The 13,976-nt window shown below is 43.7% G+C and overlaps 1 protein-coding gene across 1 annotated transcript in view; it reads left to right on the top strand.

The window, feature by feature from the left end:
- The window catches only part of KIAA1244 (KIAA1244 ortholog), a 219,695-nt gene extending 206,847 nt beyond the window's left edge, over positions 1 to 12,848 (top strand). Inside the window, exons 30-34 of the mRNA XM_006884948.1 lie at positions 263 to 365; positions 615 to 746; positions 2,068 to 2,189; positions 5,540 to 6,761; positions 12,657 to 12,848. Of these exons, the coding sequence (XP_006885010.1) occupies positions 263 to 365; positions 615 to 746; positions 2,068 to 2,189; positions 5,540 to 6,761; positions 12,657 to 12,848 (1,771 nt within the window). The remainder of the gene's footprint in view (positions 1 to 262; positions 366 to 614; positions 747 to 2,067; positions 2,190 to 5,539; positions 6,762 to 12,656) is intronic.
- The last annotated feature ends 1,128 nt before the right edge of the window (positions 12,849 to 13,976 follow it).

Here is a 13,976-nt window from a genome sequence, read left to right as displayed (position 1 = left end):
TTTCTCCCATGGAGCAGACAGAGGATTGAACACTCAGCCTTTTGATTAGTTAGTGCAACTAATACAAACACCACCACCAGAGCTCTCTATGACTTTGTGGCGGGAAACCATGAAAACAGTTTTCTATTGAAATGACTCAGGAAACTATTTTGACAATGAAAAGGCCAATGAACTGAAAGGTGAGACAGAAAGGCTGGACAAACTGAGGGAGTAAATGTCCCCATGAGTCTGTGAGGGTCTCTGTCCTTGTTTTTCCATGCAGGTATGTCCTTGTGACAGCAGGACCGGTGTTCACTGAAGAAATGTGGCGGCTTGCATGCTGTGCCCTGCAGGAGGCCTTCTCGGCCACCCTCAAGCCCGTGAAGGTAAATGGCTCTAATGAGAGGTTGGGACAGGTTCTAATCTTTCTCAGTTTCTAGTGCTTTGTCAGGTTAGGCATCCGCTGGATTCTGCCTTTCTAATCAATGTATCGAGTCTCATTTGAACACTGGAACAAGTTGCTAGCCTAGTACTTTTGACCTAGTCAACACTTAGTTGACAATGTTCATTCCAAGAAGAGACTAGTGCCACAAACTCCAATGTCCCCAGTGACTATCCACTCTGTTTCCCTCTAGGACCTGCTGGGCTGCTTCCACAGCGGCACCGAAAGCTTCAGTGGGGAAGGCTGCCAGGTGCGGGTGGCGGCCCCCTCCTCGTCCCCCAGTGCCGAGGCCGAGTACTGGCGCATCCGAGCCATGGCGCAGCAGGTGAGGCTTTGACGTCAGGATTCTCAGAGGATCTAGAAACAGTCACTGTGAATCCTTCCTAAAGGTCTGACGTCATGAAACAACCTCTTCCTCCCTAAGGGACATAATGCGTTCAGCTCTGAATCCTTCCAGAAAGTACAAGGTCCACACCAGGACTGACTTCAACCCATTCAGTCTGCAGTTACCTTCTCTCCGTCATTCACTGCAAATTCTTAACTGCCAAGATTATATTGTTTCTGCAGCCTCATCATTGTACTTTAAACAAATTGTAAGGACTGTAACATTGTACACAGAAACAGTGTCACTTCTAGACAATGAGCGCTGAAAAAAATAGTTAACTAAGCACAGAGCTTAACATTTAAAAGATCTTATCTTCTGTGGAAGAATTAGCACACTATCAATGACTTTTTTCTTCTTGAGAACCACTTAAGAGTCCTCCAAAGTGATGCTGTTGTTAAATGCCATCAAGTCTGCTGACTCCAGAGGGGCTCCTGGATGACAGAATGAAATCCTTCTGGGTCCCATACCCTCACCAATTCTGCTTCTTTTCACCCATTGCTGCACTCACTGTCACAATCCATTTCATTCAAGGTCTCTTTTTGCTGACTGTCTACTTTGCCAAGTATAATGTCCTTCTGTAGGTGCACCCCTTCCTGACACAGTCTCACCATCCGTGGTTCTAAAGAGTACTCTGGCTGCACTTCTAAGACAGACCTGGCCATCAGTGTTATAGTCTTTGTACTCTTTGTCAACACCACAATTCAAAGGCATCAGTTCTTCTATCGTCTGTATTTCTTATTCACAGCTGTAACATGCCTGTGAAGCAAGTGAAAATACCTTTGTCCTTTAGCACTTAAAGAACACTGACCATTTCTTTTTGGCAACAGATTAACTCATTGCCAGCCAGTCTTATCCCAGCTCATCTCCCTGCAGGAGTTGAACTTCACGGTAGGGTTTCAAGGCTGGAAATCTTTACAGAAGCAGAGTGCCCATCTTTATTTTGGGAGAAGCTGGTGGGTTGAAATCACTGCCCATTCAGTTGGCAACAGAATTCTTTGATCACAACACCACTAGAACTCTTCATGTTGAAGACAGTGAGTCTGTTCCTTCCATTTTCTTTAACATTTCTTGTGCCATCAGTGTTAGTGTTGGTATTTAACGTGTATCGAGTATTTACTTCTCTGCTCTGATGCTTCAGGTAGATATGTAATATGGATATATTAACTCATCTAATGGTCAGCAAATGTACTAAAAGAAAATGTGCCTCTTTTATAGGCAAAGAAACTGCCCAGTACTGATCGGTACCTTTGTGTCCACCCAGGTGTTCATGCTGGACACACAGTGCTCACCAAAGACCCCCAACAACTTTGATCATGCTCAGTCCTGTCAGCTCATCATTGAGCTGCCACCTGACGAGAAACCAAATGGGCACACCAAGAAAAGGTAAGCCGCCGCGCTGAAAGCCACGCAGGGAGCTGATTCCAGAGCAAGTTAACGTGCCCACCTGCCCCTCATCGTGATCCGAGTGTAGACGGAAAAAATTAGCCAAAGTTTAAAGTTGTTGACCTTTTAGCCAAGTTTTCTACATTTAGGCACATTGTTAAATTTTTTTATTGTCATTTGAGGCTGGTTTCAGCTTACTCCTGGGAGAAATCTATAAACTGCTCCAGGGACAGTGTAGCTGGAAAGAAGCAAAAAGATCTGTGTGCTACCTTAAGGCAGGTGCCCTTGTAAATACTTTCAGCTTTCATAGATGTTACTGTTAGGCAACAGACAATCAGAGAAGGAATGCTTAACGTGTTGCCGCAAATGTCGGCAAATGTTTCTAAGCACGGTTGTCAGTTTAAAAAGTGTGCGGCAACGTGTTAAAAATATTTTCATGCAAAATAAGCAATAAAATTGCATCCTATCCAAAGTAGAACACTGTTAGAACCCTTCAACACAGGGTAATTGACTTCTAACTCTCACAAGTATTACTATATTCGCATTGTGCTGGACGGAAAAAAAATGCCTAGAGAGGAAATGACAGACCAGTTTCTAAACTCCTGACATACTAGGCTAATGATTATTATAAATATTTCCACACAAGTAACATGGGTAGATACTATTACATCAATTTAATCCACAGAGTTAGGGACACATAGCTGCTAAATGGTGAGTCAGAATCACATCCACATCAGGCTAAACAGAAAGGCAGGGACTCTATTATCAGGAGTTCTGGATAGGATTTCATGGGCCCTGAGTTATTTGTCTAAAAGTTAAATGATTAGTACAACAGTTTGGGAATTTCACCTATATTGTATTAGTCTACTATGGGTAGTTTATAAAATAAAGTGTTTTGAACATTTCATATACCCTTATTAATGTTTTATCATTATTCTTGTATTTTCTTAACAAAAATAACTGTACAACTGCCCCCATTCCACTCAGAGAGAGTATTACGTATAAATGGAATCCACTTCTCAAGTCCATAATTCTTGGAGAACAACAGCAGACAGACATTTACTGAATTTGCTGTTAAATTTATGGAAGGTTTTCTATCCTTTGCTACTAGTTAGCAAAGAATAATTGTCCATTTCAAAGTTGTAGCTGAACACTAGGGATATCGGTTTGGACCACAGTATACCGTAAGCTTTTTCTATAGAAGTTTGAGAGCAATAAAAACAAACCCACAATCATAATCATGAATTCAACCGATGAGTCATTATTTGAGCATTCACTTTCAGAACTCCCTTTTCCAGATGAATGGGAAGAGCAGCCTCACGACCCTGGCTTACTCCCACCTCCCACCCCATGTGGGACAGTGTTGTTAGTCACCATCTTTTGAGTTGTCTACCCCTCACAGAAACTGTGAACACAACATCGGACATAGTTGACTACCCCTCATGGAAACAACAGTGCCCTATCCTGCACCATCTTTTTTTTTTTTTTTTAGAAAATATGTGTTTCCTTCTTTAATATTTTCTAGGAGCTTCAGTTTGCTCGGCTCCATGGTCAACACTCTTGGCACCAGTAGCCAGGAAATCAAAAAAACATATTGCGATGGGAAAGTCTGCGGTTAGGGACCTCTCTAAAGTACTCAAGAGCAACGGTGTCTCTCTGGAGACTAAGGTGTGCCTGATACAGGCCATCAGAGAGTTGGACAATGACTAGGGAGGATAGAAGGAGAATTGATGCCTTTGAGCTGTGGTGCTGGAGAAGAGTACTGAATGTACCATGAACTGCCAAGAAAACAAATAGATTCATCTTAGAGAGGGTTAAACCAGGCTGGTCCTTGGAGGCAAGGATTCTGGGGCTTTGCCTGACATACTTTGGACATGATGTAAGGAGAGACAGGTCTTTGGAGAGGGACATTATGCTGGGCAGAGTGGAGGGACAGCGCAGAAGGGGAAGACCCTCTATGAGGTGGATTGATTCAGTGACTGGGGTAATCGGGATGGATGTGTCAGAGGCAGTGAGATTGGCACAGGATAGAGCAGGGTTTAGGGCTGTTGTACATAGAGTCGCTATGAGTCGCAAGCGACTCGACGGCACCTAACAACAACAACAGGAGCAAAAATGATGGTTAACAGCAGCAAAATTTAAAGGATTCATTGATGATGTGCATACGAATTTCTTTCCAAAGTTCTCTTGGTTGTGAAATTATTTAGGAAGGAAGGGAATTGGTTATGTACCCTGGATCAGTTTGGAACTGCTCAGGTCCAGTGCCGATCCAAGGTCCAATTTTTGCTGGTCAAACTAGCCTGGTAAAGTGGGTCTATATTGTACATATACTGTACCATCTTCACCATCCTACCTCTGATATGTGGGAGCCTGTTGTTACCATCACTGTGTCAGTCCAGCTTGTGCAAAGATTCTGTGAGGCTGACCCTCCACCTTTCCTGGCAGGGCATCTTTTTCCACTTTCCAAGGACTGAGCTCACCTGTCCACACACACAAAATGTGTTAGAGGAAGTTTCACTCACCATCCTTGCTTCCAAAGAGCACCCTAGTTGCCCATTGTCCAAGACATGTTTGTTGGTTCTTTTGGCGGTGCTTGGGGTGGTCCGTACTCTTTGGTGGCACAATTCAGGGGCATTGAAACCAAGCAGTTATTTAAGGCCCCGAAAAGAGCCCCCTAAGCTTTTCTGGTAGGAAGAGAATTCCCATTAGCTGCATGACTGCTGCTTCCTGATACAGACTAGTTTGAACTAAATTACCCATTTATTTCCTTCCTAGTCTTGCAAACAGCACCTCCCCAATATCTGTTTTAGTTAGCACTACTCCTTTTTATATGCCAAAAGGTTGATGGGCGTTTTCTATAAATGCACCTAAAACACTAACCTTTCATCGTGGAAAACTACTTTGGTCACTGCAGAGCCAGAATGCAATAAGATGTCTAGGGGGGAAAAATAGTAAAGGCTTGGAAAAGAGAATATTAAAATGAATAGAGCTCCACAGAAACAGTTGCTGTTTTATTTGATGCTTTAACTTACAATATGAAGAATGTGTCATCCATAACTGTGCCTATGTGAACAGTTTTTATAAAAATTATTCCATTTCATTCCTAAACATGACAAGTGCTCACTCAGTATCATAAAACATTAAATTGTATAGCTGCTGAGATGTAAAAAGGGCCAAGAGTCCCATTAAAATCTATCTCATGTGTTACCTCAAAAGATTTGCCTTTGTTTAAGGAACACATCAGAACACAGTTCGTTCTGTAGTGTGAAGTGTCTTGTGTCTGTGTCATTTTCGAGTACCTGATACAAGGCAGAAGTCTTATTAACCATTCCTGTTCTGTCCTTTCTCAGTGTCTCCTTCAGGGAAATTGTGGTGAGCTTACTGTCTCATCAAGTGTTGCTCCAGAACCTCTATGACATTTTGCTGGAAGAGTTTGTCAAAGGGCCCTGTCCTGGAGAGGAGAAGACGGTCCAGGCGCCCGAGAGCAAGCTGGCAGGCTTCCTCAGGTACATCTCCATGCAGAACTTGGCGGTCATCTTTGACCTGCTGCTGGACTCGTACAGGACAGCCAGAGAGTTCGACACCAGCCCTGGGCTGAAGTGCCTGCTGAAGAAAGTGTCCGGCATCGGGGGTGCTGCCAACCTCTACCGCCAGTCTGCAATGAGTTTCAACATTTATTTCCACGCACTGGTGTGTGCTGTCCTCACCAACCAGGAGACCATCACTGCCGAGCAAGTGAAGAAGGTCTTGTTTGAAGATGAGGAGAGGAGCACAGATTCTTCCCAGCAGTGCTCATCAGAAGATGAAGACATCTTTGAGGAGACGGCCCAGGTCAGCCCCCCACGGGGCAAGGAGAAGAGGCAGTGGAGGGCCCGGATGCCCTCGCTCAGCGTCCAGCCGGTCAGCAATGCAGACTGGGTGTGGCTGGTCAAACGGCTTCACAAACTGTGCATGGAGCTGTGCAACAACTACATCCAGATGCACCTGGACCTGGAGAGCAGTATGGAGGAGCCCCCGCTCTTCAAGAATGACCCGTTCTTTATCCTCCCCTCCTTCCAGTCCGAGTCGTCCACCCCTTCCACGGGGGGCTTCTCGGGGAAGGATACGCCTTCTGAGGATGACCGGAGCCAGACACGGGACCACGTGGGCGAGTGTCTGAGTCTGAGGGGAAGCAATGGGGAGCTGCTGCTGCTCCCCCCGAGCCCCCGAGTGGAGAAGAAGGACGCCGGCCAGAAGAAGGAGTGGTGGGAGAACGCAGGCAACAAGATCTACACCATGGCAGCTGACAAGACCATCTCCAAGCTGATGACGGAGTACAAAAAGAGGAAACAGCAGCACAACCTGCCTCCCTTCACGCAGGAGGGCAAAGTGGAGAAGAAGGGCGAGCCCCTGGGCCCCAGGGGCCAGGACTCCCCATTGCTTCAGCGGCCCCAGCACTTGATGGACCAAGGCCAGATGCGCCATTCCTTCAGTGCAGGCCCCGAGCTGCTGCGGCAGGAGAAGAGGCCCCGCTCAGGCTCCACCGGAAGTTCCCTGAGTGTCTCCGTGAGAGACGCCGAAGCACAGATCCAGGTACGGTCCTGGGACCCCAGGGTACAGTCCTGGGACCCCAGGATGGGGGGACCAAGCAACTTCAGATGAGAGGCCGGTTTTCAGCTAACAGTCGTCGTTGCTCTCAGAGGACATTGCTGCAAGCCAGTGTGGGAATCACTTATCCCAGAGCTTATCTGTGCTTGCCTGACCAAAGATGCAGGTTCTGTGTTCCTCTGTCAGTAGATAACAGAAATTATATTCTCAATATTTTCAGGCACCGATTGTATGCTTTGCAATACATATTATTGAGAATTAGGGAAACATGTCACCACTGAATTGATGTCAACTCCTGGCAGCACAATGTGTGAGTCAAACTGCTGTCGACAGGTTTACCTGAACATTCATGAAAGTAGATCACAGGCTTTTGATCTCTGGTGTGTTTGAGTGGATTCAAACCACCACTGTTTACACCACCAAAGGGCCTTTGAAGACTAGCCAACCATTTGTATAAATGAGCTAGTTGTTGTTGTTGTTGTTATGTGCCGTCGAGTCATTTTCGACTCATAGCGACCCTATGCACAACAGCCCTAAAACCTGCTCTATCCTGTGCCAACCGCACTGCCTCCGACACACCCATCCCGATTACCCCAGTCACCGAATCAATCCATTTCATAGAGGGTCTTCCCCTCCTGCGCTGTCCCTCCACCCTCCCAAGCATGATGTCCCTCTCCAAGGACCCGTCCCTCCTGGCAACATGTCCAAAGTATGTCAGACGAAGCCCAAGAATCCTTGCCTCCAAGGAGCAGCCTGGTTTAATCCTCTCCAAGATGAATCTGTTTGTTTTCCTGGCAGTCCATGGTACATTCAGTACTCTTCTCCAGCACCACAGCTCAAAAGCATCCACTCTCCTTCTGTCCTCCCTAGTCATTGTCCAACTCTCTGAGGCATAACAAGCGATTGCAAATACCATGACCTGTATCAGGCGCACCTTAGTCTCCAGAGAGACACCGTTGTTCCTGAGTACTTTAGAGAGGTCCCTAACAGCAGACTTTCCCATCGCGATATGCTTTTTGATTTCCTGACTGCTGGTGCCAACAGTGTTGACTGTGGAGCCGAGCAAACTGAAGCTGTGATCACTCTCAATCTCTTCGTCATCCATCCTGACGCTGCCAATTGGTCCAGTGGTGAGAATCTTTGTCTTCTTGACATTGAGCCTCAGTCCATACTGAAGGCTGCAGTCCTTGACCCTTCGCAGCAAGTGCATGAGGTCCTCCTCAGTTTCAGCAAGCAGGGTTGTGTCATCTGCATAACGCAGATTGTTAATAGATCTTCCACCAATCCTGATGCCACAATTCTCCTCATAGAGCCCATCTATCAAAGTTCTTAGAGTTTCCAGAGGCATGTTATTTAGAAAGTGGATGCCACTCCTCCTGATATTGAAAATAATCTCACTGTCAGGAGTCTACAGATTATTATAACCCTAAAACTTTAAAAGATATGGACCATGGAGTTTCTATAAACCTAAACAGAAATACAATCATCCTGAAAGATGCTGTACTTTCTTTTGAAGTACCTTAAGCTTAGATGATTTTTGTGGTTTATGAAGTTAAATTCTTGGTTTTTTAAAGTATCCAATCAAAATGGAAAGTGTGGTATTTCTAAGCCTTTTGTGACCTGTGGGATGTGTGACCCACCAATATGTTTAGTCTCTCAGATTTCTTGGGAGGCTGAGTTGTATAGTGTGTGCTGCCACCTGGCCAGGAAGACCAATCAAATCCACTGCTGTCAAGTCAGTTCAGACTCTTAATGACCCTCTCCTCACTTTTCCAGAGCTGTAAATTTTAGCAGCTGTGGACTCTGGGCTTTGCCACCCAAATTCCCTAACAGCTGGCAGCTGTGTGACTGCATGCATCTGGAGAAACAGGTCTCATGGCACCAATCCTGTCAGCAGCGTCCTCTGGGCACATCTATGTCCTACATAATTTTAACAAAATACTTGTTCCAATTAGGTGCTATTTTGTTGGATCAAACTCCTAAGAATTCTGTGTACAGTAGAGCAAACCCTGCCTGATCCAGTCCCATCCTCAAAAATGTCTGCTAAAAAAAAAAAATCTCTGCTGAGCTTATTAAATCCATTGTAGCAGTCACCGCTTTAAACTCAATGAGTCTTCTCTTTTGCTCGTTCTTTACTTTTCCATGTGTGTAATGTCCTCTTCCAGGGACTGACCACCTCTGACAATATGCACAAAGTATGTGAGGTGAAATTTTACCATCCTAGTCTCGGAGAAGCACCTGGCTACACTTCGTCCAAGGCAGACTTTTCTTTTGACAGCCCATGATGTGGTCAGTATTCTTCCAAGCACCACAATTCAAGGGCATCCATTTTCTTTGGTCTTCTTAACACATTGTCCAAATTTCACATGCATTTAAAAATACCATGGGTAAAGGTACATTTTAACCAATACCATAGAGCTCTCTGTGTCTAGTGGAGAGAAAATTATACTACCAAGCCAAAGATGAGTGATTTTCATCTGTGGCCCTCAGGCCTGGTTTTAATTGTTTTTGGCTAAACATTCTTTTAGCACTGGCCTGTTGAGTTGCTGTACAGAGGTAACATGTGGTTGCTGTGATGCTAAACACTGTGACTCTGATGTGCCAAATGCGATAATGGTTACCCATGGTGCAGTGTTTGGTGGAGCTTCCCAATTAAAACAAGGTTGGAAGTAGGAGTGGCATCCACTTCCAAAGTAACTTGCTTCCGGAAACCCTATGAACGTGGAAAAATAATGAAAGTGATAACAAGTGTCTAGGTCTTTCATTCATTGGGTCTCTATGAGTTGTCTATGACACCTAACAACAACAAAGGTACACTTTCAAGTTAGACCCTTGCTCTTTAGCACTTTCAAGAGGTCCTTGACAGATTTGCCCAGTGTGTAATAAATTGTTTCTTTACTTCAGTCATTTCTCCATTTATTATGATGTTGCCTGTTGGTTCCGTTAAAAAGATTTGTGTTTTCTTGATGTTGAGGTATAATCTTTAGTGAAGGCTGTCACCTACGTTTCACATGTTGTTGACTGAATCTTCCTCCAGTCCTGAGGCCACATTGTTCTTTGTGTAGTTCACTTTCTCAGGTCATTTCTCTGGCCATGTATTGAATAGTTACGGTGAAAGGATACAACCCTGGCTTCTTCCTTATTTTAAATCATACACTATCTCCTTGTTCTATAATTCTCATTATTCTCTGTGTTATCTACAGTTTATTATGATTGACAAGGTCAGATGCCTTTGTATACTCGATAAAACAACAGTAAGCATTTTTTCTAGTATTTTCTGCTATCAGTCAGGCTCTATAGGATAATAATGATGTCACTCATTCTATGATATTCTGAATCCAGCTTCAATTTCTGGCAATTCCCTGTTGATATATTGTTCCAACCATTTTCTAGAAATCATCAACAAGATTTTCTTTACATATGGATTTAATGATATTGTTTAATAATTTCTGCATTCTGTTGAATCACATTTACTACTTTTCCCCAAATGGGCATACAAATAGATTTCTTCCTGTCAGTTGATCAGCTGTCTTTCACATGTAAAGGCAGCAGTTTCTGAGCTGCATCCTGTTTGTTGAAACACCTCAATTGGTATTCAGTATTCCTGGGGTCTCATTTTTGCCAATGCCTTGAGTGCAGCTTAAACTTCTTCCTTCATTACCATTGATTCTTGATCATATGCTACTTCCTGAAATGTTTCTCCCACTCTCCCTCTTTTTCTCTCCCACTCTTTTTTGCCCTCTCTCCCTCGCCCCTCCCCGCCCCCCAATCTCTCATTGCTGACCGTCCAATGAGTTTTCAGAGGCTGGCTATCACATAGGAGGAATTTTTCCCATCTTTCTTTAGCAGAGTAGCTGGTGAATTCAAACTGCATGCCTTCAGGTTGTCAAGTACAGCTCCTACCCACTAGGCCACCAGAGCTCCCTTGAAATGATTCATTGCTGACCAGTTCTTTTTGTTACAGTAACTCTGTGTTCCTTCTATCTTTATTTTGCACTTACAGTCCTTCAGTATTACAACTCAAGACTTGAATTTGTTCTTTACTTCTTACAGCTTGAGAAGTGCTGAGCATTTTCTTCCCCTCAGTTTTCTAATTCTGGCTCTTTGAACATTTTTTTATTAATACTTACTTTTCTTTTACTTTCTGCTTTCTTCATGTTTAATTCTTGATGTCATCCCAGTACTCCTCTCACCTTTGATCATTAATATTGAGTATCTCAGACCTGTTCTTGGAATCAAAAATTTTTACTTTAGAATTCTACTTTAAAATTCTTTTCCCTCATTTCAGCCCAGCTTCTGTAACTGAAAACACATATTATCCGCCAAAAATTTAAAGCAGAAAATAATTTGATCATGACAAGATTAACCAACAATGTGTTCAGCAACTCATTTCTCAATTACTTTTACTAATTAAGGTTGGTTTGGTGGTGTAGACTGAACAGAGTTAATGCTGCTCGCCCAAAACCATCATCTCTTAGGTGGTTCAAATCTACCAGCCACCATGAGGGAGAAAGATGGGCATTCGTCTCCTGCCACGTGGTTTTACAACCTGCTGGAGGGCCAGTTCTGACCTCCAGGCCAGAGTTATGAAATGAAGAGGGTTTGCTTATGAATTTTAATTATCTAGATAGTATGAAAATGCTTGACTTAAATTATTATTTGGCCTATGGAAATCTTACTGGAAGGGAAAAAAAATTTCAAGGAATAATTGCTTTTTAACAAATTTTTCTGAAACCACGTCCAGTGTTAAATATAGAGACCCTGATGGTATGGTGAACACAGTTAAGTGCTCGTTTGTTAACTGAGAGGGTGGCGCTTTAAATCTCCCCAAAAACACCTCAGGATAAGATTCTGCTCATCTTCCAGAAAGTCACGCCATGAGAACTTTATGAAGTGGCGGAGTCTGCAAGAATGTGGCTGTTAGTGAACCTTTGAGCCTAAAACGAAATGCACCTTTGTTGCTCAGCAAAACAATACACAAGCTTTTCAAGTGAACAGTAACATTCCAGAGAATAATTAATCATATAAATCAAAAGTGTAGTATTGCCTTAGGAGACTGTTTGGATAAAAGGATAAGTAGACATGAGAATCACAAGGAGAATGCTTGAAGGTTTTCATTTACAGAGTTGCTCCGCCAGAGAAAGGTGGTCAATCCCTTCCCCTGCGATTTACAGCCTCAAAAACTCCATGGGAGGGTCAGCGATGAGTCATTTCCTACTTGACAGCAACCACACCTACACGATTAGTTACAATGTGGGGATGCTAATGTTACAGGACATTGTATGAAGGATTAAATGGCAGCTGTAAAGACTACAGAGCACAGTTCTGTTCCCCAACACATGGACTTGCCATAAGTCAGAACACTTGAGGGCACCTGGCTTGATTTGGCGCTTTAATGTTACCTGTGCCTCTGCCCATCCTTTCATATGTGAATTTAAAATGTCAGTTTATGAAAGACCATCAATTGATGGATTGAGCATGAAGACAACAGAGATTGTGAGGATGCCATAGAAGTGGGTTTGATTCGATTGTCACCATGAGTGGGAGCCAGCCTGATGGCACTTAACAGCCACGTTCTCTGGAGAAGGGCGTCATGCTTGGTGAAGGAGAGGGTTAGTGAAAAAGAGAAAGATCCTCGATAAGATAGGTTGACACAATGGCTGCAGCAATGAGTTCAAACAGAACAGCGGCTGCAAAGATGATGTGGGATTAGATAGTGTTTTATTCTGTTTTACGTTGCATTGCCCAGAGTTAGAAAGGACTGGACAGAACCTAATAATAATTTACTGTAGCCTAAGAAATCTATAAACAGATGGGCAGGGTATAGCCCAATGAAATCACGAGAGAAAGCTACTAATTCTCTTTAATCCTTTCTCATAGGCATGGACCAACATGGTGCTAACAGTTCTCAATCAAATTCAGATCCTTCCAGACCAGACCTTCACTGCCCTGCAGCCAGCAGTGTTCCCTTGCATCAGCCAGCTGACGTGTCACGTGACGGATATCCGAGTTCGCCAGGCTGTGAGAGAATGGCTGGGCAGAGTGGGCCGGGTGTATGACATTATTGTGTAGAAGACTCCTCTATTCCATCCCCCAAGGAAGCAAAATAGCAAGAAGACAGTTTGCCTGCCAAGTCAACTGGTAGCCCCACTCTGCAACACCACCAGCGCCCCACTGAAACTAGTATCTCAGAGAACAATCTTCCATGATGTAAAGAAGGCCTTTCTAGCCAATCCTTAAAGAAGCAGCATTGGTTCCATGTGCATACTGACGTGGTATCCAAATGACACTCTGATTTTGCACATTACTTTAGAAAAGACTCCGTTTCTCTACTCATCTTTCTAAACCTTGATTTCCTAGCGCTTTGCTTGCAATGTTGTTCCCAAGAATGGATCCATCTCAAGGACTACTCCTTTGAAAGCACCACTTTGATCCATTTGATCCACTACTTGAAAATAAATGCAGTTTGCTATAGAAATACCTGCTGGTTAAGTCACATTGATGCATAAGTATTCAGACATTTTAATTGGAGGAAGATCTGGATTATGATTGTGGATTTGAGGGGAAAGAAAACAGCTATAGAAAGATGTTCCTAGGTGTAATAAGCAAGAAAAGGATGATTTTTACTGTAAAATATTCCAGTATGTTTCACAATTGTTCTTAAATAAGGAAGCTTCTCAGCTTGGTGTATACCAGCTTCCCACATAAGGTACTTTGGTGCCTTTGTTTCTCTGTTTTTAAAGGAAGAAACTTCTTTCCTGGCAAGGTTGAAGTTCTGTGACATGGCAGGCTTTGACACAAAATCCCCAGTGATATTGGCTGATGCATAATTTGTCGGTTTATATGAGATTGACAAGCCACTCTGGCTATCCCACTCGTCTTTGCTTCTGCTCCCAAGAAAAAGAAAGGAAAGAAGAAATGGTGCCTTAGCCCCCTGTTGCACAGACATTTCTATGCCCCCACAGATATCTGAACATAAAGTACAATGCTTGGTTTTTAAGGAAACAATAAAAATGCAACACATTTTATGTCCATACCCTTGGAGGAAAGGGAACCCGGAGTCCTCCATCCAGTGAGCTGACTTCTCAGGGAATGGGGGGCAGGAAGTGTAGGGTAGGGAGACAGCTGGAAAGGGTGGGGAAAGGGATGATGATAAGATTATTTTCAATTTTGATTTAAGAAACAGGCAGATTTAATTTT

Source organism: Elephantulus edwardii, unplaced genomic scaffold (genome assembly GCF_000299155.1).
Source record: "Elephantulus edwardii isolate Elephantulus edwardi_28Jun2011 unplaced genomic scaffold, EleEdw1.0 scaffold00039, whole genome shotgun sequence".
Classification (NCBI taxonomy): Eukaryota; Metazoa; Chordata; class Mammalia; order Macroscelidea; family Macroscelididae; genus Elephantulus; species Elephantulus edwardii.
This window is presented reverse-complemented; position numbering and strand designations above follow the sequence as displayed.